Consider the following 23,191-nt stretch of genomic DNA (forward strand, 5'->3'; position numbering starts at 1 on the left):
TACATATACATACATAAACCTCTTCACAACCATTTACTACTCCCTACATTATGGTAATAAGATTATTATTTTCATGATGATCTGGCAGTCTAGAAGTTGAAAGACAATTGCTAAAACACACAAAAGTTTTGGCATACAGCTAACTGAACTGCATTGCAAATAACATGGTTATGATGATAAAAAGATTGGAGAATAATTTGAACTGTTTACCAAAATTACAGGCTCTGCCTAGGCAGAATGACACAAGAGGAACATTCTTTCCACAGGCCATCTAGCTGCCAACACAATTAAATCCTAATGAAAGTGAGCATTCCCCGCCCCTTCCTTTTTTATTTTAAAGAAAAAGGGAAAAAAAAATATCACTCAAAAACAGGACCGGACTTCAAACAGCACATTACGTTAGATGCAAACAAGTAAAGCACACTCATCAAATGAGAAGTGAAACCGTAAGAACACCAGCAGGTAATATGGCCTCTGGGTGAACACGATTCCAAAAGAGAGACTTTCTTTTTTTTTTTTTTTTTTTTTTTTTCTCTGAAAAGATATTCATCTACAACCCTTCTCTGAGAAATATTTCAACATTAGACATTTCAAATACATCTTTTTAAAAGATCATGGCGGTGCAAGGCAGGGGGAAATCAATACTGTAGAAACAAAAATACCTCAGTTTAAAAAAAAAATAGCTTAAAAGCTTTTCAAGAGAGAAGCAATAAAAAGATTTTAAAGAAATTAAAAGACTGATATCATGACAGCAGGTTCACATTAAAACCAAACTTGTAATGAGTTTCTTGCTATTTGTTATTAAACAAGGAGTCTTTTAGACAGAAAAATCCCTCCTTACATTTAAGAAGTGTCAGATACTGTGAGAGACAGACAGATATGACTCATTTTGATGTCAATACTTTGTTCAACAAGTATTACTGATTTATCAATTATGTATTATGAATATTTTCAAAGTATAAACTGGGTTCTGATCTCTATTGTGTAAGTTAAATGCAAAATATCAAAAATCTTTAAATGCCATTGTCAATCAGACTTGGTATGTTAAAATATTTTTCTGGTTTCCACTGACAACCATTAAGTGCACTTGCACTGTAAATCTCACCCGCTCCACATTCATTCAAGAATCTTGTTCCCTGCATCTGTGCTGCATGTGACCTAAATTGCTACCAGCATCCCTTCTGGAAGGGAACAGCTAATCTCGTGGGAGCGTTTGGATGGTAAAATAATCCAGGATTGCTTGCACGGGCAGTACAGTTGAGACAACTCAAGGTCTTGCTCTTTTCATTCAGCTGGGATCTCTACCGCTATCCTAGATGACTGTGCAGTCTGATATACCCATACCAAGCCTCATACTACATATTTTTATATATTTACACACACACATATATGTGCACTCACCACACACCCAAGGAGCATGGGATAGGGTTCAGTGTCTCATCATGTGGAGGAGACAGAGTTTAACCTGGGGTGCACCACAAAAAGGTTGTACAGCTCTAAGTGGCTTTTATTAAAGATTTTTGATGGCAGCCTTTTACCAGAACAGCAGCATGCAGAGAGGTAAAGAACCTAGGCAGGACAGCTGCCAAATCCGCTGTGGGACAACTAGTCAGAAAAACAGGGATTACACCCTGAGGGACAAACACACATAACAAACTGCTCCAACTGAAAGCTTAACTACTAAAGGTTATATAAATTCCTATGCTGAAAATGACACTTTTTTTTTCCTCCCCTAAAAGGACTAGTATAAAGACTTTATATAATATAAACATTGTTTTCATCTAGAGCACCCACATTCAATAATAAAAATTATCATTCCCCTTGACAGTTTAGTTCTCTACTTCTGAAGGTTAGGGGAAAGTTTCCTCCTTGCTTGCCACACCGTGTGCCTCCTATATAAGCAGCTGTCAAACTGAAGAGGCAACAGAGAGTGACTGGAAACCTATTAGCCTGGTTGAAAATAATCGCACTAAAATCTTCAAATCTTTCCATCTGATTTTCAACTCCTCTGACTGGCTGACAGCAAGAAGCCCCCCACACTGCTCAAATGGGTGCAGAACTCCTGTTCTCTGCCTACAATCAAAGATTTTGCACAAGAAGGCTACAATAACAAAAGCTTCAAACATACAAATGCTGTCCTAGTGAAGAGAGTACATGCAAGTCTCTGAAATTTAGTCTGGCAGCATTTAATGAAGAGTTGCTACATTTTTTATAGTGAGCAGCTACTCCCTTACAGCACCATACCTTCTCTGGATTTCCAATTCTTCTTGAGATGGACCATTTTGTACTTGAGAGGGAAGCTGTGAATTTTGTCGAGTCAATGTTGGACCTGAAAGAAGACAGACCATAAAATAAACAGTTGAATATTTACTTTGCAGAAAAGCACAAAACCAAGGAAACAGGATAGCCATCAGAAGATGTTACAGAAACTGTCCATTTCTATTTAAGCCACACAAGCTCAACAACGACATAATTCAAACTCAATAATATGGCAAATAAAAACTGCACTGCAACAAATGTTACCTGAAATATTTGCAAAATGGATTTATTTCACACAAATGAAAAAGTTTCACAGAAATGCAAAATAAATTTCACATAGGACTAGACAAAAAAAAAAGGAAAAAAAAAAAGCTTTGGAAAAGCACTCCCTGTTTGAGATTTTCTTACAATGAACAAATACTCTCTGAGGAAAAGAAAATGCTCAAAAAATTAAAACACTCACCTAAATAGAACACTGGAAATAGAAAAGAACAGGAGAAAAAAAAAATATCAGCAGCTTATCACCATACCAAGAACAGGAAGATAAAGTCTGTTTCCAATGATCAGCCTCAAATTTACTGCAAAATTTTAGCTTGTCAACTTGTATTAAAGAATGTCTTTAAACACATTATTTGCTATCCCACAGAGCAACAGAAGCATCTAACAAGCAAGGAACAAAACATGCACAAAAGGTGCATTCTGCTAAACACCAGAGAAGGGCATGCAAATTAATCTGCCTTTTCACAGATCAGCAATTGTGCGATATACATCTTTCAAATAATTGAATGTGCTGGACCTTTCTTCTAAAGAAGATTGCTCACCAATCTTTTTACAGATAAGTTTTTTAAAAAAGAATCAACAGAAGTGAAGGACAGAAATCTGGAATGGAACGATACATATCATAAATACTTTGTTGTATGTAAAACTGATCAGGAAATGTAGTGTATTGATACATGGAAGATTCTGGAATTTATGAGCAAAGACAGAAGTTAAAATAATAGATGATTGCATCCAGGTCTGAAAAGGTCCCAAAGCCAAAGCGACCAGTAGCTTCTTGCCTACACTCCATCAAAACAGTTAGAGAGAAGACACCTATAAGGAGATCTCACCCCCTCTCAAATATCAAAATGTAGCCGTTTGCTGCCCGAACTTGTGAAAGTCATCCAAACACACGAAAAGACTAGGTGTGATATACTGAGGCATCAAGGATAGGTGTCGGCCTCAGATTCAACGATCGTTAGTCTCCTCTTTAAAGGTTACGTGAAAGCATTCATTTACTCAAAAATAGCATGGAATTCTTTTCCATTGCACTCAAAGCCAATGACTCCTGAAAATCCTAAGAGCACATACTGACCTTTTAGCTCTACTCTGCAGTTAAAAAACTTTTGGCTGCACTATGGCCATTTACCAACTGGTACCCTCTTCTGTAATGAAAAAATCAGAGTAAAAATTTCATCTTTAAAAATTTTGCCCCATTCAGTCACTAAGATTTGAACAAGATATTACCAGGAGATCTCAGGACACCATTTGGCAGTGGCTTGGTTTGAACTGTCACTCCGCAACCCTTCAGCCAATGCTCCCCTCCACTATCTCTTGTCAAAACCAGTCCTTATGCCCCAGCCTCACTGAAAGATGACAGTGGATCCTCCTGAAAATTAGTGAACCAGCTCCAGCTGGCTGTTCAAGCCAGCCTGTCACATGGAACCCAAACACCAGTCACAGAAGACCAGGAAGGAAAAGGAGGAAAGTGCAGCAACCCAGACCTACACCAACTTTAAAAGGGGACACGAAATGCTACGTCTCACGTTTGTCACCTGGGCCACAGAGCTACTTCCAGGCAGAAGAGATTCTGGGACTGCTCAAAACACTAAACATGAACCACCGAGGAGAGAATGAACGTGATCAGTACCTGAGGAAGAAAGCAAACGTGGGGAGTTCTGCAAAGGCAAGGGATTTTAGTTTACTAGGGCTCTCAGCTTCCTTGGTAAAACCCAATCTCACCCACTGCGACTCTCTTGGGAAGGAAACACGGCTACTCTATGCAATTTTTGCAGAAGGCAACCCTCAGGAAGCCAAGCCAGCATAACCTTGCCAATCTACTCTACTAAGTTATGGTATTTCCTTCTTATCTATAGATGCAGGAAAGGAAAATAAATAGCCCACTAATCACTTAATATAGCAGTTCTAATATATTTTTGGTATAACAAAATGCAACCTAAACATACAAAAGGCTCTCAAGAAAGAAATACTGAGATATAATTTGGCCCGTTCTCTGACCAATTCTTCTCTACGAGCACAGACTCTTAACACCAGTATGCATTAGCTTGATGTCTTATGAACACCGCAAGGAACTCCAGAAACATCTAACTTCAAAACAAATATTCACAGACATTACCTGGGGAAAAAAAAAAAAAAAAATCTATCTAAAGATCATTTTAGCATCAGAGAACAGTGCAAGCCAAGTAACAGATAAGGCTGAACAGTCTATTCATTCTGGGTTTTGTTTAAGAAAAAGCTAACATTTTTCTAAGGAAAGTACAGACTATGCACTCCATGCGGTACCTTGAGAGACAGAACATGGGATATCCATTTCTTCAGCAGCCATTCCTGCTTTTCAGCTTATTCTCACCTCTGCATGACCTTCTTCTCTGATAGTTCAAGCAATTATATAGGAAGAGCTGGACTGGAACACAATCCATTTAACATATCCTAGGGGAAAAACCTGGCAAGAAGCGACTTCACCAGCTAAATTAAGTATTTGTTCTGGTTCTTCATGCAGCCACACTGGTGGAGCACAGAACAGCAAGAGGCTGCTGGGAGCTACGTAAGTCAAGTATCCAAAACATTACATTTTTAAACCAAAGGTAGAGCTGAATTTATCAAGTTCCTGAAGTTCGTTTTCACTACACATTGACTTAACTCTATGGCACCTTCCATTCAGGAGCTCTATTTGCTGATTCCAGTTATATACCTTATAAAAGCTGGAGACAGAAACACATGGCTTCTCATCCCCCCATGCCCTTAAGTCCATCCGCTGCTTCATTATCTGCAATTACACTGTCCGCTTTGGAGTTTCACATCAAACTCCTTCCCTTCACCTCCCTTCTTTTAATGTCACCTGGCTTATGTTAGCAATATTGACATGGCACCTGACTGAAAACAAAGATGTCACATTCCTACAAGAGAATGATCCTAAAAACCCAGAGCATTTACTGTTCAAAATGGAAATAACATATGTACCATTAGTTATAAAAGCTACTACAATATATACTTTCATTTAGCTTGACAGGCTTGCTTGGGAGCTGGTAATGTAATGACCAGTGGAGGGTCTTTTGGGAGCCACTAACAGTCAGACTACCGTAAGTTTTCCTCATACCACTGCTTCCTGTGGCTGCAGAAAGCAAAAAATGAGAATACGTCTGCAGTTACCGTACTGTTCAAAACTCAGCATTAAAAGAAAGAAGATACTTTTTCAAAAAGAAAGCATTTAGTAACTTTAGACAAATTTTGTCAATTTTATCACATTTGAGAACTCTAGCTTGAAAAGGGAAGCTCTCATTTTTTCCCCCCTTAGGGAAAAAAAGAGTTTATAAACAACTCAGTATTTAATAATCCAATTTCATTTCTGACTAAATTAGTATCAGAGCTAAGCAGCACTCCAATTGCACAGTCTTATATTCAAATCAAAATGATAGAAAGCACAAGAGCTATATGGATAAGAGTATCCAGCTGTTATAAAATTAGCACAAAAAAGCGTTCAGAGAAATTAAAACATCACCACGTTTTCTGTCTTTAAATCAGAATCGAGAGCTCAGACTTGTAAAAGAGTTTGTTATTAAATAGAGGACCTCTAAGTTTACAAGATATGACTAAATTTCACAGAAATAGGTCTTCCATGTAGCTGATCTTTGCACAGCAAGTTACAGATATGATTTTGTATAGCAAGGAAAAAAGAGAAAACGCTTGAGACGCTTGAGAAAACATTCAAGAGTACTGCTGAACAACTTTTCTAAAGATTATAACAGACCACTCAAGCACTCCCACTAAGAACATGTTCCAGTCAACAAAACCACAGCAAGCTACACTGCTGCTCCAGAATGACTTTTAAAATATTGCATCTATACCAGCTTTTATTATTTTAAATAAAAGTGAATATTTTTGGACATCTACACTAAGAGGCTATAGGAAAAATGACTATGTTGAAGTAATCTTCTTCACTGGTCTTCCATTCAGCCTCCTCCTCCTCGGGGCCAGACCTGCTCTAGAACATGACCTCAGAGATCGGCAAGACTGGCGAGACTTGCGAGCCTGCAGGAGAACCAAACTGGCAGCATTTTCCAGACCTGGTCTTGGGCTAAGGGTGCACAAGCAAGACCTAAGAGACATTTGAAGGACACTAGAGTGACAAGCCAGGTACTGATGCACAGACAACACGGCCCAGCCTCAGGAACAGCGCTGGGCTTCGACCTCGGCTCCAGCACTAGATTGTGTTGCCTTGAGCAAGCTCTACCGATCCTCTACCTAAGATGTAAATAGAGACAAAAGTTTCTATAGAAGAGTATTTAAGGTCTCTCCATAAAAGCTAGTATCAGAAATTAAATAGAAGATTTTCCTCAGTCCCTATTCTATCAAAACTTGTGATTAGCAGTATTATAAAGAACTGTTACTTGGCAGGCACAGTACTAAAAGTAGAGCGCCTTTAAATCATAACTGCCTCGATATTTTCATTATCATACTCATGGTTGCATGACGTACCTTGTTTACAAAACCAGCAGATTTAATCTAGCTGCAGTTTCTACTGGAAATATTTTTAAGACAACAGTATGAACCCTCAAGACCAAAACATATTAACATGCGCCAGTGTTTATTAAACAAAACTTTATCCACAAAATTAATATATTATACTTCCATGGTTGCTGTGAGCTAGTTCAACAGTCAAACCTTAATGAAATTGAGTCACTCCCCTGAACTTTAATACTTTCACTTGGTACACCCACCAGTCTGAGAATGACATAAATGAGAAACACCACACAGTAATATGCAGAAGTGAGTAAAATCAAAAACTTAGCTATCCTCCTTCTATCTCTAAACCCACTCATTAAAAATAATGAGAAAAAGAAAAGAAAAACCATGAAATTAAAGCAGAACAGACATATTTTGTCCAATACGCAGTTAATTGAAGTGGCTTTTAGATTAGTATTTTGGCACATAGATCATGGCTAGTTGGAAATAAATAGCTATTACTGATTATAGTAGCTACAAACCTTTTCACTGATCACACACTTAAAATAACAACAAGAAACCTTACAAGCAAAAACTGAGGTACTATCCCATTTCCATCAGCACAAGGAACACTACATCCCATCATTACCATTCTGACAGGGCGTACTGACAGTCTCCTCCAGTCAGATGTCAGAGCACAGGTCCCACCATCATTACCTTGTTGCAGGAGGATCAGTTTTGCCCTCAAAATAAATCCTGTGTGAAGGCAGCAGAACAAGGAGAAGCATTTGAGATCTGCTCCCCACACCCTCTCCTAGACAGATTTATCATCTCAGTCTCTCATAGTCTCTACACGTAACCTGATTAGGCAACTCCTGTTTTCACTGCATTTCCCAAAGCCACTGAATTATTCACTTTATGATATGAGTAAATGCATTCCTCTATCAGCATGGATTTAATGAACTGTCTTCCCTGTAAAAGAAAGGAAGCCCATCTAGTTTCTAAAGCTCTGGATAAAAGTAGCACCTTTTCTCAAAGATGTGATTATTTAATAACTGAACAGCCTAACCTCAAGCATTGCTAACAATTCCAAAGAAATTTACCCTCTAGCTCATTTCCAAGATTTGATTTACAAAATAAACAGGACCTAGAATTAAAAACCCAAGCTTTCGCTTCATTCTAAGTTCTTCCTGTCATTTTCTATCCAGAACATCCCCAAAGCATTTCAAACCACCACCATACAATAAAGACCTATTAAATATGAACATGAATCTTCCATGCATGCAATTAGATTAGAAAGGCTGAAAACATGCTTAGTTCAGGTGTATGAGATCTTCCAGTTAGTTATTCTTTTGATGCTTCTGCCTTCTGCGATCAACAACGTGAAGATCATCCCTAAATGCACATTACAGATTTTAAAAAAATCTCATACTTGTTTTCATTTTCCTTTAAAAGAAAAATCCACTTTCTTAAACATTAGAGAAATTACTCTCACGTACCTAATTTTCTTTTTTGGAGGTTTTGCTCTCTCGTCCTAGAGTCACTGTGATTGCCACATTGAACTCAACCTAATATAGTTTTCCTTGTGATGCCAAAACCCCGACAGAAAGCATCATCTTCACACCATCAAGATCAGCTACCAAATATCCAAGCCATGCCAAACAAGACAAAGCCAGATATCATCTTCAAACGAGTTCTCAAAGCAGGGACACATTCCTGTAACTTCTGAACATCTCAGACTATTATTTAATGAAATGGGAAAAATCTTTCAAACTCTTCCAAAGTGAGTACTAAATCCAAGACTGGGTTCATTTGCTGTATATCTAAACAGTATGAAGCAGAAATCTGTAACTTTAATGGTTTACTTAACCTTAAAATTCATGATTAGGAATTCAGTCCTGAATGAACTCTGTTCTAGATTTGCCAGCAGTCTATGATCTGCTCAACAAGCTAGCAGTAAAATAGGGTCTAGCTGCATAGCTCACTGCTAATGCATTTGTTTAAAGCAGAACCAAGTGAAAATCCCTTTAACTGCTATACTGATTTAAATAAACTGAGTTCAAGCAGAAGAGAAATTATGACGATCAGGTAATGTCACAGCACTGCAAATCACCTAGGGAGAGAAAAACTAATTTTAAGCATGTTTCAAACAATTTCCCTGACAAGGCAGATATCACTTCAGAGGCCTTTGAGACAAATATGTACTCTTTCCTAAGAGAACTGCCACTCACATTAAAGTCTTTATTCAACCACAGCTTCAAACACTTTACTCCACGGTCTGAACTGATTAGAATGACAAAGCACCTGTCACTGTGTGCCCGATGGCTCCACACATCAAAATTCTTTGCTTTTTTACAGATCCACTAGAGGGAGATCCTAAATTAAACAATGTCAAATTATGGCCACATAAAACAGGCCAAGATCCCAATTGCAAGGGGAAATCAACTGCTTTTTTCAAATACACACATGAGCCAGGGACTCGTTAGTGTGTGTATGTGGAATGTGAGCAATCGGACACCTGACTTCTAAACCGAAAGGATGTCAACAAAATTAGCTTCAATATTCCTCAGAAGTCACTTGGGTTTCTACGAATCTCTACAAAGTTCTAAATTCATCTACAACTTTAGACAATTTGGAACAGTTTGCCAGGTTATGATGAAAACTGTTTTTCCTTTTATGAACAAAATACAACTATTAAGAAAATTAATTAAAAATTACCAACATGCAAAAACTTGGAAGAAAAAAAGGTTTGTGGAAGATTCTTCCACTATAAGACTTCAATTTTTGAATCACAGATGAAGTTACCTAGGTCAGATTTCTCTGTTTTTACTAAAGCTAGAGATTTTAAACACTGTTTTAGACAAGAAACACAGCAGTTTGCATAGATTATTATAGACAAGTTATACTCCTTAAACACAGACTTCTGAGGCAGACACCACGTGAGACTGCATATATTCATAGTTTAAAAAAAATCTAGCAGATAAATCAGAAGAAAAAGATCAACATATAAAGTACTCATTTTATCTATTAGCACAAATTCCTTTGGTAACATACCCTCCCCTAGAACTTTTAACAGATTTTTTTTAAGGCAATTTTGTTTTAAGAACAAAGGAGTTTAGTGCCAGGCAGTTTAAGCATACTTCCTAAAATGAGCAGCTAACACTAGACTTTCTGAGCCAGTGACCTGTCAACTTAAATATTTGGTGATGCCAGAGATGCCAGAAAAAGAGAGTTTTTGAAAGGCTCTGCACATTAAACTCCTTGGTACTCTCTGTAGCTACAGAGCGCAGAAATCCCTGCATGGATGACTAAACAGAATGAAGCTTTTTAAGACCTACAAACACACAAATCTTGAATTGTACAGAAGCCAAGCAGCACAGTTTTGTTTTCAATTAAACAAATGCATTTAGTATACTAGTTAAATATCAGAGCATGATGGTAAAGTTCTCAGATACATCAAATTTTGGTCAATCTTCAAATACAACAGGACCTGTGAGACAAACCAGTTATTTGAAATAGTTCGTGTCCCAGGGCATGTGTAGTTCATTGACACCATTTAACACCAAGGATCCATTTCTAACTGCGATTTCTGTGTTATTCAGAGACCAGAAAAGAAACGCATTAAGCTTCAGTAAAGAGCCTATTAAGGGCGTTTCTGGAGCACAAGCTGCACAGAAATGGTCACATTCAGAGAAATATTTGATACATCTTTTTTTAATTCTTATGGTGACAAGGGTCAAAAATAATAATATGCAGACCACATACTGACAAACCTACCAGCTGATAAAAATAAGGAACAGCTGCTGAGAGTATTTGAATGCCAGTAGGATAAGACGACTTAGCTTTGTCTGGAAAGGAACCTTACAAAAGTTTCTTCACATACATCTGAAAGGCATTCTTCTGTCCAATAATGCAGAACTACTCATCTTCAGATATCATCCGCTGAAGGTATTTTAACATACTGATAGCATTAATTTTTGATTTTGTATCATCTTGCTGGGAATCCGAGCATCTATATATCTGTTGTTACCTTGATACAGGCAAACTATTAGCTAATATGAAACTTCATCCTGAGACGGCCACAGACTTTCTTGATCCACAGAGGTAAGGGAAGAACTGTATTTCCTTCTACACTGATGGCAGCCAGCACCCATTTGTAACACAGCTAATATGTGTTGATTTTTGTCTGCTACTACAAAACTGAAGCACAGGAAGAACAAACAAAGTTGTTTTCTTACAATTCAGAGAACCTAAATGTTACAACCAGTCTCTTTCAAATATTATTATGCAAGCTGTTCACAGCCTTGTCAGATCTACACCTCAAAGTCGTTAATAAGAAACTGGGTAAGCTATGGCACCCTAGCCAGTAACCAGGGCATGTTATCATACTCTGCTCTCATGCTTTCATGAACTGTTCAAAAATCTTTAATTCATTAGTTAGGCTTGGACAAAATTAAAACCATTTTATGAGGAATTTTTCTGAATGTCATTTTAAGACTACCAAGAAGTCAAAAAAAAAACACATTTTGTGTTCAATTTTGTCCAAGTTTAACCAATGAATCTTTACAAACTTCAGTGATACCTTAGATTACCAGAAATTCTGGTAACAAAGAGCATAAAAACATAAATGGTCAGTTCAAATATGCTGCGTGTAAAGCATAGTCATAATGATAATCAGCAGTGAAATGAAAATATAAAACAGGCAGACTAATTCCAATATGAGCACTGTCATGTCTGTACATGTCATTTCAGCATGTAGTAGCTCAATTTTAATGATAGAAGGGAACAAAATTAAATGAAGAAAAAAATATATATACACATATACATATTTATACACATGCCTACTATATACACATGCATATACAGTATACACAGAGGCAATCGTAAACTACAAAAAGACTGGGATGATTTCCATAAAACAAACCTATTCAGATTTTACATCAAATGATTACAAATCAATGCTAGTGTGTTCTCAAGTGCTGGCTGCTCAGACAATAAATCCCTGGAGTACATTAAATCAAGAAAACCTTAGGGAAAAGAGAATTGAGGGGTTTAGATATTCAGTTTAATATACAACTGGGAAACAGGAGAATGGGATACTCAACTGAATTATTTTAACCGGCAAGAACTTCTTATTATTTAATTTTTTTTTTGCCTTGTACACTACATAACAGTATTAGCATTGCAGAATGTATCATTCTTCATCTTCTAGATAGCTTTTTTTCAAAGGTTAAGTCATAAGGCCAGCATCAGAAAGAAGGCACACTTGGTAAAAATCACCCTTCCTTGCTGTTGCAGAGTCACCTCTAGTAAGGTCATGCATAGACTCTCTTCTATGCAAGAGAAAAAGTTGGCATCTCTTGTTACAGGAGCAAATTTTAAAGTTAAATGAGGACAAAAGAATTCTATCTGGTTACAGGAACACAAAAGTTTATTGGCAGCTGTGCAAGTTAAAAACTCCCTTTGTGCTGAGGCATTACACAGATCACTGAGATAGTGCCTCTCCTACACTACATTGTGGGCACCACTGGAGAACTGAAACCTACAAACTCTCAATCAATGATTTGAATGTTGTACGTTATCTCATTTCCTCTCTAGAAAAGCACAAGTGAAACAGAGAATGAAATATCACCTGTCTAAATTCTATGTGATCATTTTAGTAACTCCTGACTCCAAGGTGTCCAAGTTAGAAAACTCTGCATTGCAAGAATGCTATCTTACTGCCTGAAAGAGGGTTCTAAATTCTAGTGTTTTGGTTTTTGCATTGCATGTGCATGTGTGTTGAAATTCTGAAAGTTACTACATACCACAGATGAAATGAAAAAAAATGAGAACAGATTTGCTCGTTAGGGACTGTATTTATATGGATGACAGTAAGTTAAAGTCACAGCCGAGCAGCAGCAGTTAGTCACACAAAATGGCCTAATAATTTAAGTGACTAGAGGCTGAAAATAGCAGCATTGCTAGAAACAAGACTTAACTACCTCACCTTTTTGCATAAACACTTAACTTTTGGAAGCCTGAACATATACATGAAAAAACGTAAGATGTCCTTACCAGCTTCCTGTGAATTTAATACTTCTAAGGCATGCATCATGGCACTTGCGAAGACATTGGCATCTTCTTTGCTGCCAAAATTCAAACCGTACACCTGCCTGGCATCACGCCACTGGTGGAAGGTCTGCGTAGCTTGATTGTACTTCAGCCCTTTTGGAATGGCACAATTTATTACCACCTACGATTTAAAAAAAGAGAAATTTTAATTATGTTTAAAAACTACTGTTTTTTCACCAGTTTCACCTTGTGCACATTCATTTCATTGTCCCAATACAAAGATCACAACATTCAAACAAACAGTAACTTTAATTCCAATACCACCCAAAACTGGTTACGAGAATAGACAAGGGGACAAATTTCATTACCCCCTTCTGAACTTTGTAGTTTAAACATTCTCATCTCCAATGATGCAGTTAAATTTCACAGTAGCAATTTAATAATATTAGCCTTTCCTCCTCTATCCTATATATCTGCATGTTGGAAAGAATGGTAAAGAACGCACAAGGAATGTCCTCTGAAGGTTTGCAAAGTGATGAGCAGCATGGGCAGGGAAGAGGAAATGAAATTGTAATATAGTTTTGCTAGTTCAGTTAAAAAGTAAATTCATTACTTGCAGTTCACATCATTTTATTGAAAACATATTTAGTGCTAAAAGCAATCAACAGAGTAGCTTAAGGTTTCAGAATCACTTACCTGATGATCCTGAATCTTCCTGCCCACTACTCTAAATGTGTTGTTGCCTGTGTGATGGTATATGTGAACTCTGCTGAATCCAGTTGATCCACCAGCTGGTACCCATTTCTTATTGGCATCATCATAGACCATTACTGCAGCTCGTGCTTGGCAGATACTCTGCTCACTGTTAAAATTGAAGTATTTGAGATTAGAATGTAAAATTACTTCTAACAAATTATCATATTTTTATTATTTATTTGCAATGTTAAAGTCACCTTCAGGGAAATACACCTTTCATAAATACAGAACAGTAAGCACTTAGGCATTTTGCTTACAGATGCTTGATCTGAAAAGTTTTTGTCAGAACCGACACAAGATTTAATAGAAGAGATCGTGGTTTTCCTCACCACCAACCATGAATTTTAGGTAAATTCTAAACTTTATAAAGATTTCTGTAAAGACTGAAGAACAAAAAAAGTAAGAGTTGTACCAGTTTTAAACAATTTACATTTTCCAGGCACAGTTTATTCTACAAGAAGACAGGAAGGTCCTTGCGCCTTTCAAAACTTTTAAAAGACCATGCGCCACATATTCAACAATAAAGCTCAACATTGAAAAAGTTTATCTGATTATAAAGAAAATGCTATTTGGTTCTGACATTTTTGGTCTCACTTTCCATCTAGAAGTTGCCTGATCTCCTTCAGGAAAGATTCTCTTGGTTACTATTAGCCTCAGTTTCATCAGGACACCTTACTGCTCTCATCAGTTAATCTACAGCAGCCACCTGGAGGGTAAGGTGCAGACTCAAGTTAAAAGGAGGCTCAACACAGGCGTGAGTATGTTTTTCTGTCATGGTCTGCTTTCTTACACTGTTAGGAGAAAAGGAAAGGAGGCCCTACACAAGTTGTCTTTACTGGAAATGTCCAGATGCAGACAGAAAACAAAAATAGAAAGGAATGGTTTCTTATCAGTAAGCAACATTGTCTGAACATACCAACCACTCCAACAGATGCAACACTAGAGAAGGCACGTGAGAGGCCTGGCTTGCAAGGAATGCAGCCTGACATTCGGAGAACTGAAAAGAGGGATGAAGAGACTGCTTTTGTCATTCATAAAAAATGCGTTAAGTAATGAAAAACATACTCATAACATACAAAAGCGGGGGTCTTCACAGCTTGCTTTAAACAAAGCAAAACAAAAAAATCAGGCCAAGTTTCCTAATTTGGTATTTCCATTTCTTCGCAGAAAAGACTACGGCAGTGTGTGCAGCTGTTTCTGTTAACTCTCAGTACTGAAGCTCTTGACAGAACATAGCATTAGTTTTCATCAGCCTTTTCATGGCACTGTAGCAGTCAGAGAAGTGCTCAACACCTGAGAGATTCTCGAGGCGAGGGGAGAAGGCAGATCATACCTCTTATGGAAGCAAAACATTGAAGATCAGATCAGAAAAGATACTGTATTTTCAGAAGTCACACAAATTCCAGCCTCATCAGCAATTTAGCAACCATATCAGAGCAGAATAACTACCTCTAACTATCCCAGCTTATTCCTAACTAGTAGTTCAATATGTACGTACCTCAATATAGCTGTAACGTATGTACGGACCTTCATGTCTACAATCACAACCTCAAGGACCTCATCAGACCCAAGGAGACAGGATAGATACAAAGGCCAAAGTACCCCTGAAAGTAGTTAGCTGTTTTGCTGTCCCACTAAAAAAGCATGTCACAGATAGATACAAAGGTTCTCTGAGCAGAAAAGGGCCATGCAAGAATATACGAGAAGACACCCTATTTTCTCTATTTACAGTATTTTGGACCACAACTGTTTTGCAGAACTCCCAGCCCAGAAACCGTCTGTGTTGTTCAGAAAGGACAGAACATGCGCAAGCACCAGTGTTTTTCTCAAATGTGCAACTGTAGTACAAGACCTTGGACGAGATCTGAACGTGAAACAGGTTTCTGCTGTGTTCGAGTTCAGATTTAACACAGGCTACACCCTAGGTGCCGCACCAAGATAACTCGCTTGGAAGCAGAGCCATGTGGCTTGTAGAGCTCTTGCTCTCAGATTCACAAACACATAGCAGCATGATTTAAAAAAGTAATTTAGAGTTCTATTAAAAATTGAGAACATGAGTACAAGCTAGCACACTATGATTACAGCAATGGCAAAGATGGAGAATGACTGAGTGATGATGGCTCAATCAGTGATCACAAGCTTATCCGTGGACTAGATGGTCAAATCCAGAAGCTCAAATTCAGAGCACTCTTCTCACTCTTGACAGGCTAAAGCACTGATAAGAATCTGAAAGTGAGCTTTTATTTGATAAAAAAAAAAATACAACTGTTTGGTGCTCAATTCACACAAATTGTAAGCACAAACAAGCTGATCATGTGGGTCATTTCAAGTTTTTCCTTAACCAGCCTTAAACTTTTTTAGCTGCATTTCATTTTATGCATTAACAAGAAGTACTAGACAAAAGTCTAGACCTCGAATATTTCAAACCTCATTCACAATAAAAGGATTTTCTTAACAGCATTGGATTATTCCTATCATTTACTTTCTCTTGGCAAAACTTCTGCACTCTAAAATGATTATTTATTTTGAGATAAAGCATCACGGCATAGATTTTCGTAGACAAGAATCTTTAGGACTGCTGTCAAATGCTGATTTGATAGTTCAATATTTGAATAAAACATTTAATAGAGTTCTCTTTTCTTGATCCACATTTCACAAGCAAAATGCTGAATTTAACACAGACTGTTCCTAGTAGCTGGCCCAGCACCCTCCGCATTCCTCTGCTGTACATGAACTTCATCAGCTGAAAGGCACGCAGACCAGCCGAATCAGAAGAGTGTCTTTCAACACCAGTCCTTGCTCTCCTGGTTCACTGCATTTCCCTGATGTCTTCACTGACCTCAGTGTTTAGAGCTGAGCTCTTTCCCGTCTCTAACTTCTTGTGCTCATGTCCCCGAGGCTGCAGTAACAGACAGAAAGGTGCTAGAAGATGCTAACTTAGCACTCACTTTACTCTGATCACCAAATACACTTCCAGATAATTACTTTAGCATTATTGAGGAAGAAATAATATAAGTCATGTTCCAACAGATAAGAAAGCATTCTTTGTCTCTTTCCCATGCCATCAGGCCTTCAAAAGCATCCTGCAAAGTTTACTTGCCCATCTGTAATGGGCAAGTATTATAAAAATCCCAGGAACCATTATGCTTAGATTAGTGCACACTTTCCAAATACCGGAGCTCAGTGTGGGACAGGGAGGGTACGGATAAAGCCATCCATTTCTGGCTTCAAGTCCATCTGCCAAAACACACAGCTATCGAAAGAAGTGATTGCCAACTTAATGCGGGGTGGGGGGGGGAGAACAAATTTAAATTTTGACAAATAGTTGAATATATTTATGTTGTTCTATAAGTGCATATGTAAGACTGAGAGTGGTAAAAGTCAGTCACTATTCTGGATAAGCCCACCTGCCTTATAAGGTCCAAGACAGATGAAAGGTAGAGGAGAAGAGAGGAGTCTGGCACTCAAAAGGCTCACAGAAAATAAAAAAACCCAACATAGTAGTAATGAATCATAAGATTATTCATATGGAAGACTGCTTTCCTCCCCCAGTGATGAGCTCATACAGAAAGCTCAAAACCCCTAGCAAGCACAGCCTCAGCAAACACAAGAGCTGAGCTCAAATGGAACATGTTCCTGTTTTCGCATCCCCACTTACGTTCCACACACAGTCTGCTAGGCTAAAGTTTTAGTTTAAAAAGTGGTTGCTTCTTTTTCTTCTGTTAGAGGATGGTTCCTTCTAATTAAAAAAAAGACAAACGCATGAGGAAAACTGCAGGACTGCAGCCATAGGGAGAATATTTGGGCAGGCTAAGGAGAGCAAGGAAAACCTAAGATTGCATGCACTCTCCATCCACCCTTAGGATTGCTGGCAGGGATGTGACTACGAGGAGTTTTGAAGATAGATGATGCTACTGCTGCTTCTTTTTAAACTGCCTGGCACAAAGCTAGAAAAAAAGCCCTGAATGTTTCTAATATTAACGTCTTAAAGTACACACATTCACCGAGCAGTACAATCCTGGTTCCGACACCATGTTTTAGGTCATTTGGGTGGCATTTTGTAGCTCTGCTGGTCCCTGAAGCTCTGCTGGTATAATCACAATTAAAACATGGGTTCTCCACTTCACTATAAAAGATACACTTATACTACAGCTCTGCTTTCCTAACTAAAATAGACACTTCAGAGAGAAAGCCAGCAAGTTTATATAAACACGTCATTCTGCCTCATATGGCTTAACTCAATAGTTAAGCTATTTGCAAACATCTTAAAGTTATTGTAAAAGGTTTTCAACATTTCAAACTGCACACAAGACTCATCCTGAACCTGATTAGCGATGCAGATTCTCTCCTCAGTTTGGGAATTTGGGAAGGGTTTGGAGGGCTGGGAGGAGGAAGGGGGAACTTCAGGTCACTTAAAGTTTAGCTCACCCACCGCTACTCCCACTCTACCCTTTCTTGGTGCTTCTCTTCAGCGGCCAAATGGAAATATTAGGTGCTTTGCACTGTTACTGAAACTGGGACATAAGGACAACTGTAACTCGATTTCTCAAAGCAGACTGCTCCGAACTAAGAGCTGCCATTCAAATGGAAGGTGAACTCGGAGGAAGAAGCTCAAAATGATTCCTCTGACAGACCTCTTTAAGGAACTGGTTCTCGCCTTTGCCTAGAAAAGTCTTCACTGATCACAGAGATTCATTCATCTCTCCCACATCTTCTCCTCATTAATAAAGTCGAATACAGATTAGCTGCAACATCAGAAACCAGATGGAAAAGTCCCTGCTATGAATAAAACACTGCTGTTGAGGAGGAACAGAATCTAATGCTGGGACCAAGGAAGGGCGCTTGGCTTTCAGCTCTGCAACAGCTCAGTCAGCAATTTCAGTTGCTGTTCAATTTGTTGAAGCTAAGCTTCCTTTGTGCAATGAACATCTTCCACTGAAAGAAAACTGCTTTTCACTAAATGTATAAAACTGTTTAACATCAACTTAAAAGCTGTTTGCTTTTGTAGTAACAGTGCAATTTACAGAATAAATTTCCCTTCTTGCCAGAAAGCTGTTACTCTTTCACGATTTTGCAGCCCTGGCAGCAGTCAGTTCCATGGCAGCAGGGAAATACCAAAAGGTGAAGGAAATCACTGCAAGACATCCGGGCAGAGAAAAAAGTTATACAGAATAACAGGTTAATCTCAAATGAAAGTCTGTATTTGTCACATGAAATTACTAACTTAAAGTAAGGTATGTGCAGCAGCATCTTTATGTACTGTTTTATAAGTTGAACATACAGTTCCATTTTGAGTTGGCAATTCAGTACTGTCTCTTGGTTTGTCATATGCCGATTCACATAAAAATTCGTGTCTTATTCTTGTTAAGAAATGCTATTTAGATTTGAAAACACATACTAGAGTCAGACTGAAATGCTCAAAATATAGAATAATATTCTAAAGAAATTATTCTTCAAATGGACAATAACACTTAGAGAAAGCATGGAAGAACCAAGAGACACAAGAAAGTGTTCCAGCCACAGAAAATATCCCCATCCCAAACTTAAATTGTATGATTTTTATCTCATGTAAAAGATGACAGTAGGAGACCTAGCACATAAAAAATCCCCAAATGACCATCTATCCAAAAAAGGACAGACTAAGCAAAGCTCAAAAACAACAGTTAGCTATGAGACTTGTCTTATTTGCAGCACAAGTAACTTGCTTCACTATTTTTTTTTATATAAAGAGACTATCTTTATATAGCTGCCAGAAAGAATGACAATTTGTTGTCTTGTTTTTAAAAGTAAAAGAATAAAATCTATCTTCTCATACACAGCATACATTACCTTCCATAAAACCCAAAATGCTCAAAACTGTAACCTAGAAAAGATGATCCAACTTGGGACTTGCACGGCTTTGTTTTCCATAAGTTACTTACTACCTTTGCATACATACATATATATATTTTAAAAATCTTTTCTTGTCTATATTACTGCAGTATGCAGTTACCTCTTTTGTATCCGTCTTAAAAAAAACAGTTTTAACAGTTTGCTACAGTTAAGGATTTTCCTTATTAAACATTTGGACTGCAAAAAAAATGTAGAATTTGAATGTGTTATTTAGGTTCAAATGCATGATCATTCTTGATATTCAAGATGCTTAAAGATTCTTCAAAAAGAAAGTAAAGTTTTAAATTGCAATGAATAATATACTTTGAACTATTAGATATAAAATTTCCCCAAACGTTCATCTGAAAAGACTACCATGTTTACTTAAAAATCAAAATTATGAAATGGAGGAATAAGAGCTTGAGAATGTTGTTAGTTTATGCAGTATATTTGGTTCTAGCCTTGTATGTAAACCTGGAGATAGCGTCGCAGAAGTACTGTGCTAATAAGCCACAATCACCTGCCTTTGGTGCGAGATTTCAGTTAAGTAACTGTCAAAGTTACAAGTGCAACATCTTCTATTTTTTTCCTAGATTTTTTGAATATCTTCAGCCTACAAAGAATCATGAAAATATTGCAGCAAATGTTTTCAACAGGTGCTTTGAAAAGCATCTGAACTAAGCATTGGCTGGATATTTCATTACAAGGGATTTGCAGTGGGGAGTGAGAAAGACTCTTTCTAGCCTTTTTTTTTTTTTTTTAAAACTGGTAAAATAAAAACCTTAAGTTTAGACAGATAGAACCATGAAACAAGATAATTCAGTTAACACGTCCTCCATGCACTCATCCATATTCTTATTTTCTTTTATCCTCTTACATGGAAGGTCCTCTTAGACATGGCATTTTTCATAAATTATCCAGACATTTCTTTTTCCTGAAAAATACTGTATTGTTACAATCAGATTCATTTTTTTTTCCTCTCATATTCAAACATATTTCCCAAGGGCACTTCTTACTTTAATTATACTAAAAGGTTATGCTGGATCTGTGCTGTCATTTCAATAAATTAAGTTTCCTCAGAGCAGACTGGAGGCAGTGGCAGGGCAAGCCAGAGGTTCTGCGCGCCACCGGATGACTAGTGACACTGCCCAGGCAGCAGCTCTGCTCAGGCCCAGAGGAAAGACATCACAGCCTTTCATCCAGCTCAAGACAGATTTTCATCACATACATATATATTTTTACAGATACAAATAATCACAACATCCCCAACAATCAGTCTCTCACTTTGCATGCTTTTTTGACAAAGCTAAATGGGGGGAAATCTTAAGGACGAGGGCCAAACTCACATTGCTTCCTTTCTATACATAATTATTTTTGATGTTATGCATTTTCCTTGCTTCAGTTCCATGAAGCTGAGCCCATTATAGAGTGGGAAGCCTTCAGGTGGGCAAGAACTTCATCATCTTTAGCAACTAAACTGAAAGTTGATGATTTCCCGTGAAAGTCCGCTTAGCATGCATTTCCTATCTTGTACACATATTTTAGCAAAGAGTAACCTTAATAGGTTATTTCTTAAGCTTTCAACACATCGTGTAAATCACAGCTTTCAGAGGCTCAATTCCCAGGGCAATCTGAGTTCTCGACAGACATGCTGCAACACAAGCCAACTTTACAGTGCCACTGCTGTGGATCATGTAACTTATTTTATTTACAGAAGACTGCTTAGATCCTGGTGGCATGATAAAACAGTAGCAATTTTACATTACTTGGTTAATATGGATGCCTCTAGAACAGAGCACTACGTAAAGGGAAATTGGCTAGTCTTTGATCCAGACTTTATAGCCTCAGTGTTAACATATGAATATGTAATTCAAAATGTACCAGACTTTCTTGTAATGCAAAGGATCTTATCTTCCTAAAAATTACATTTGGGGAGGGGAGGAGAGATGTAATCAGGCACGTGTGTTTAAAGTTCGATAACGTCTGCTTCATTTTAAATCAAGGAAAAAGTGGGGAGCCACAGGGCAGCCAGCTTAGCCTCTTGTTAGGTTATAGGGCAAACGCTCCTAGAAGGCATCTCCTGATATCTGGAAGTTAACAAGGTGGCAATGGACAGCTTCAAGGGTTTAGCAAGGACAAACCATACTTGGCCAACCTTACCGATTTCTATGGTGTGATGACTCACTCAAGACAGAAGGCGGGCAGGCATCATTTAACTTCACTTTTGCAGGGCTCACAGCCTCCCACAGTACAAACTTTAGTACAAACTAAAGAGCTATGGATTGAATACATACACTATTAAGTAAATGATAAATTGGTCAGGCTATCAGATAAGTAGCTTGAGGTCTAACAGATTAGTCTAATAATCTAACAGACTGATACAGTGGACAGTAGAGCTACTGCTCAGAAAAATCTTCACAGGCTGAATAAATGAGCTGATAGAAACCTCAAAATCCCAAGGCAAAGCTAAAGAGTTGGACTTGAACAAAATAGCCACCAGGCTGTAGAAAATGATTACACTCTCTAATCAGCACTTCTGAGAGGGTATCTGAAATACTGGGCCCAGTTTCAGGCTCTCCAGACCAAGAAAGACTTCGACAAATTACAGCAGGTGTAGCAGAGAGCCACCAAAGAGGCTAGAGTACAAGATGTATGAGGAGATGCTAGGATAGCTGTCTGTTCAGTCCTAAGAGAAGCTAAGGCAGGAACTTTACTATTCTCATTTACCCCATGGGTCATTCTAGAGCTTACTGAGTCAGACTCGTCTCCAAGGTGTGCAAGAAAAAGATGAGAGGTAACAATCAAACGCTGCAGAAAAGGAACTTTCAAACAGAAATAAAGAAAAAAGAACAACACTAAGAGAGCAGTTAAGCACTGGAGCAGGTTGACCAGAGAAGCTGTGGAATCGCCATCTCTGGAAACATCAAAATTCAACTGCACAAGGCCCCAGGCAAGCTGCTCTGGCTTGTAAGATGCTCTCCAATTTTTGAGCAGGGAGCTGGACAAGCTGAACTCCTACAACTCATATTCTGCTTGAATCATTTCATGTTCCTACAGCAAATTAAATTCCTCAGGGAAGGCCCCACCAATTTGCAGATACGCAATATCACCTTATTCATCACAGATCCCTCCTCAACACCTCGTTCTATTGAAATGCTCTTCCCCGAAATAACAGTATGCATTTCACACTTGAAGTTTGAACCAGCCCCCTCTTCTTTAGCCTATGCATAGAAGAACACTAGCGTTCAGGAGCTTTAAAAAAAACTCAATGTGAAAAACTCAATGGAAAGCAACACCTCAAATTTTAAGTTGATCTTGAAATATTCTGTTCTCCAAAATAACTGCAGAGCTAAAAGCATAGTCTTCTGCCATACTTATTCTAGTTCCCCATCTCAGTTCTCTTTTGAAAGCAATATGTATGTATGTTAAGGTGGATGCAAGAGTCAATTTTCCCTATTATAAGAATGAAGACAAAGCAGCTTCTTACCTTGGCATTTAGCACAGCAGCACAGCAGACTTGTAAGTCACG

At 38.0% G+C, this 23,191-nt stretch overlaps 1 protein-coding gene across 7 annotated transcripts in view; it reads right to left on the reverse strand.

Annotated features, from left to right (window-relative positions):
• Nucleotides 1–23,191, reverse strand: part of ENAH (ENAH actin regulator) — a 79,489-nt gene that overhangs the window by 22,930 nt on the left and 33,368 nt on the right. For 4 of the 7 annotated variants that reach the window (XM_088532613.1, XM_088532599.1, XM_088532594.1 and 1 more), the window contains exons 2-5: nt 13,732–13,897; nt 13,039–13,216; nt 2,723–2,734; nt 2,245–2,329 (exon numbers count right to left, since the gene is read on the reverse strand). In XM_088532613.1, the coding sequence (XP_088388739.1) occupies nt 2,245–2,329; nt 2,723–2,734; nt 13,039–13,216; nt 13,732–13,897 (441 nt within the window). The remainder of the gene's footprint in view (nt 1–2,244; nt 2,330–2,722; nt 2,735–13,038; nt 13,217–13,731; nt 13,898–23,191) is intronic. The other 3 variants (XM_088532619.1, XM_088532608.1, XM_088532586.1) reach the window with 1 other exon arrangement.

Source organism: Tinamus guttatus, unplaced genomic scaffold, assembly GCF_059628265.1.
Source record: "Tinamus guttatus ecotype Peru unplaced genomic scaffold, ASM5962826v1 Tinamus_guttatus_pri_ptg000033l, whole genome shotgun sequence".
Taxonomy (NCBI): domain Eukaryota; kingdom Metazoa; phylum Chordata; class Aves; order Tinamiformes; family Tinamidae; genus Tinamus; species Tinamus guttatus.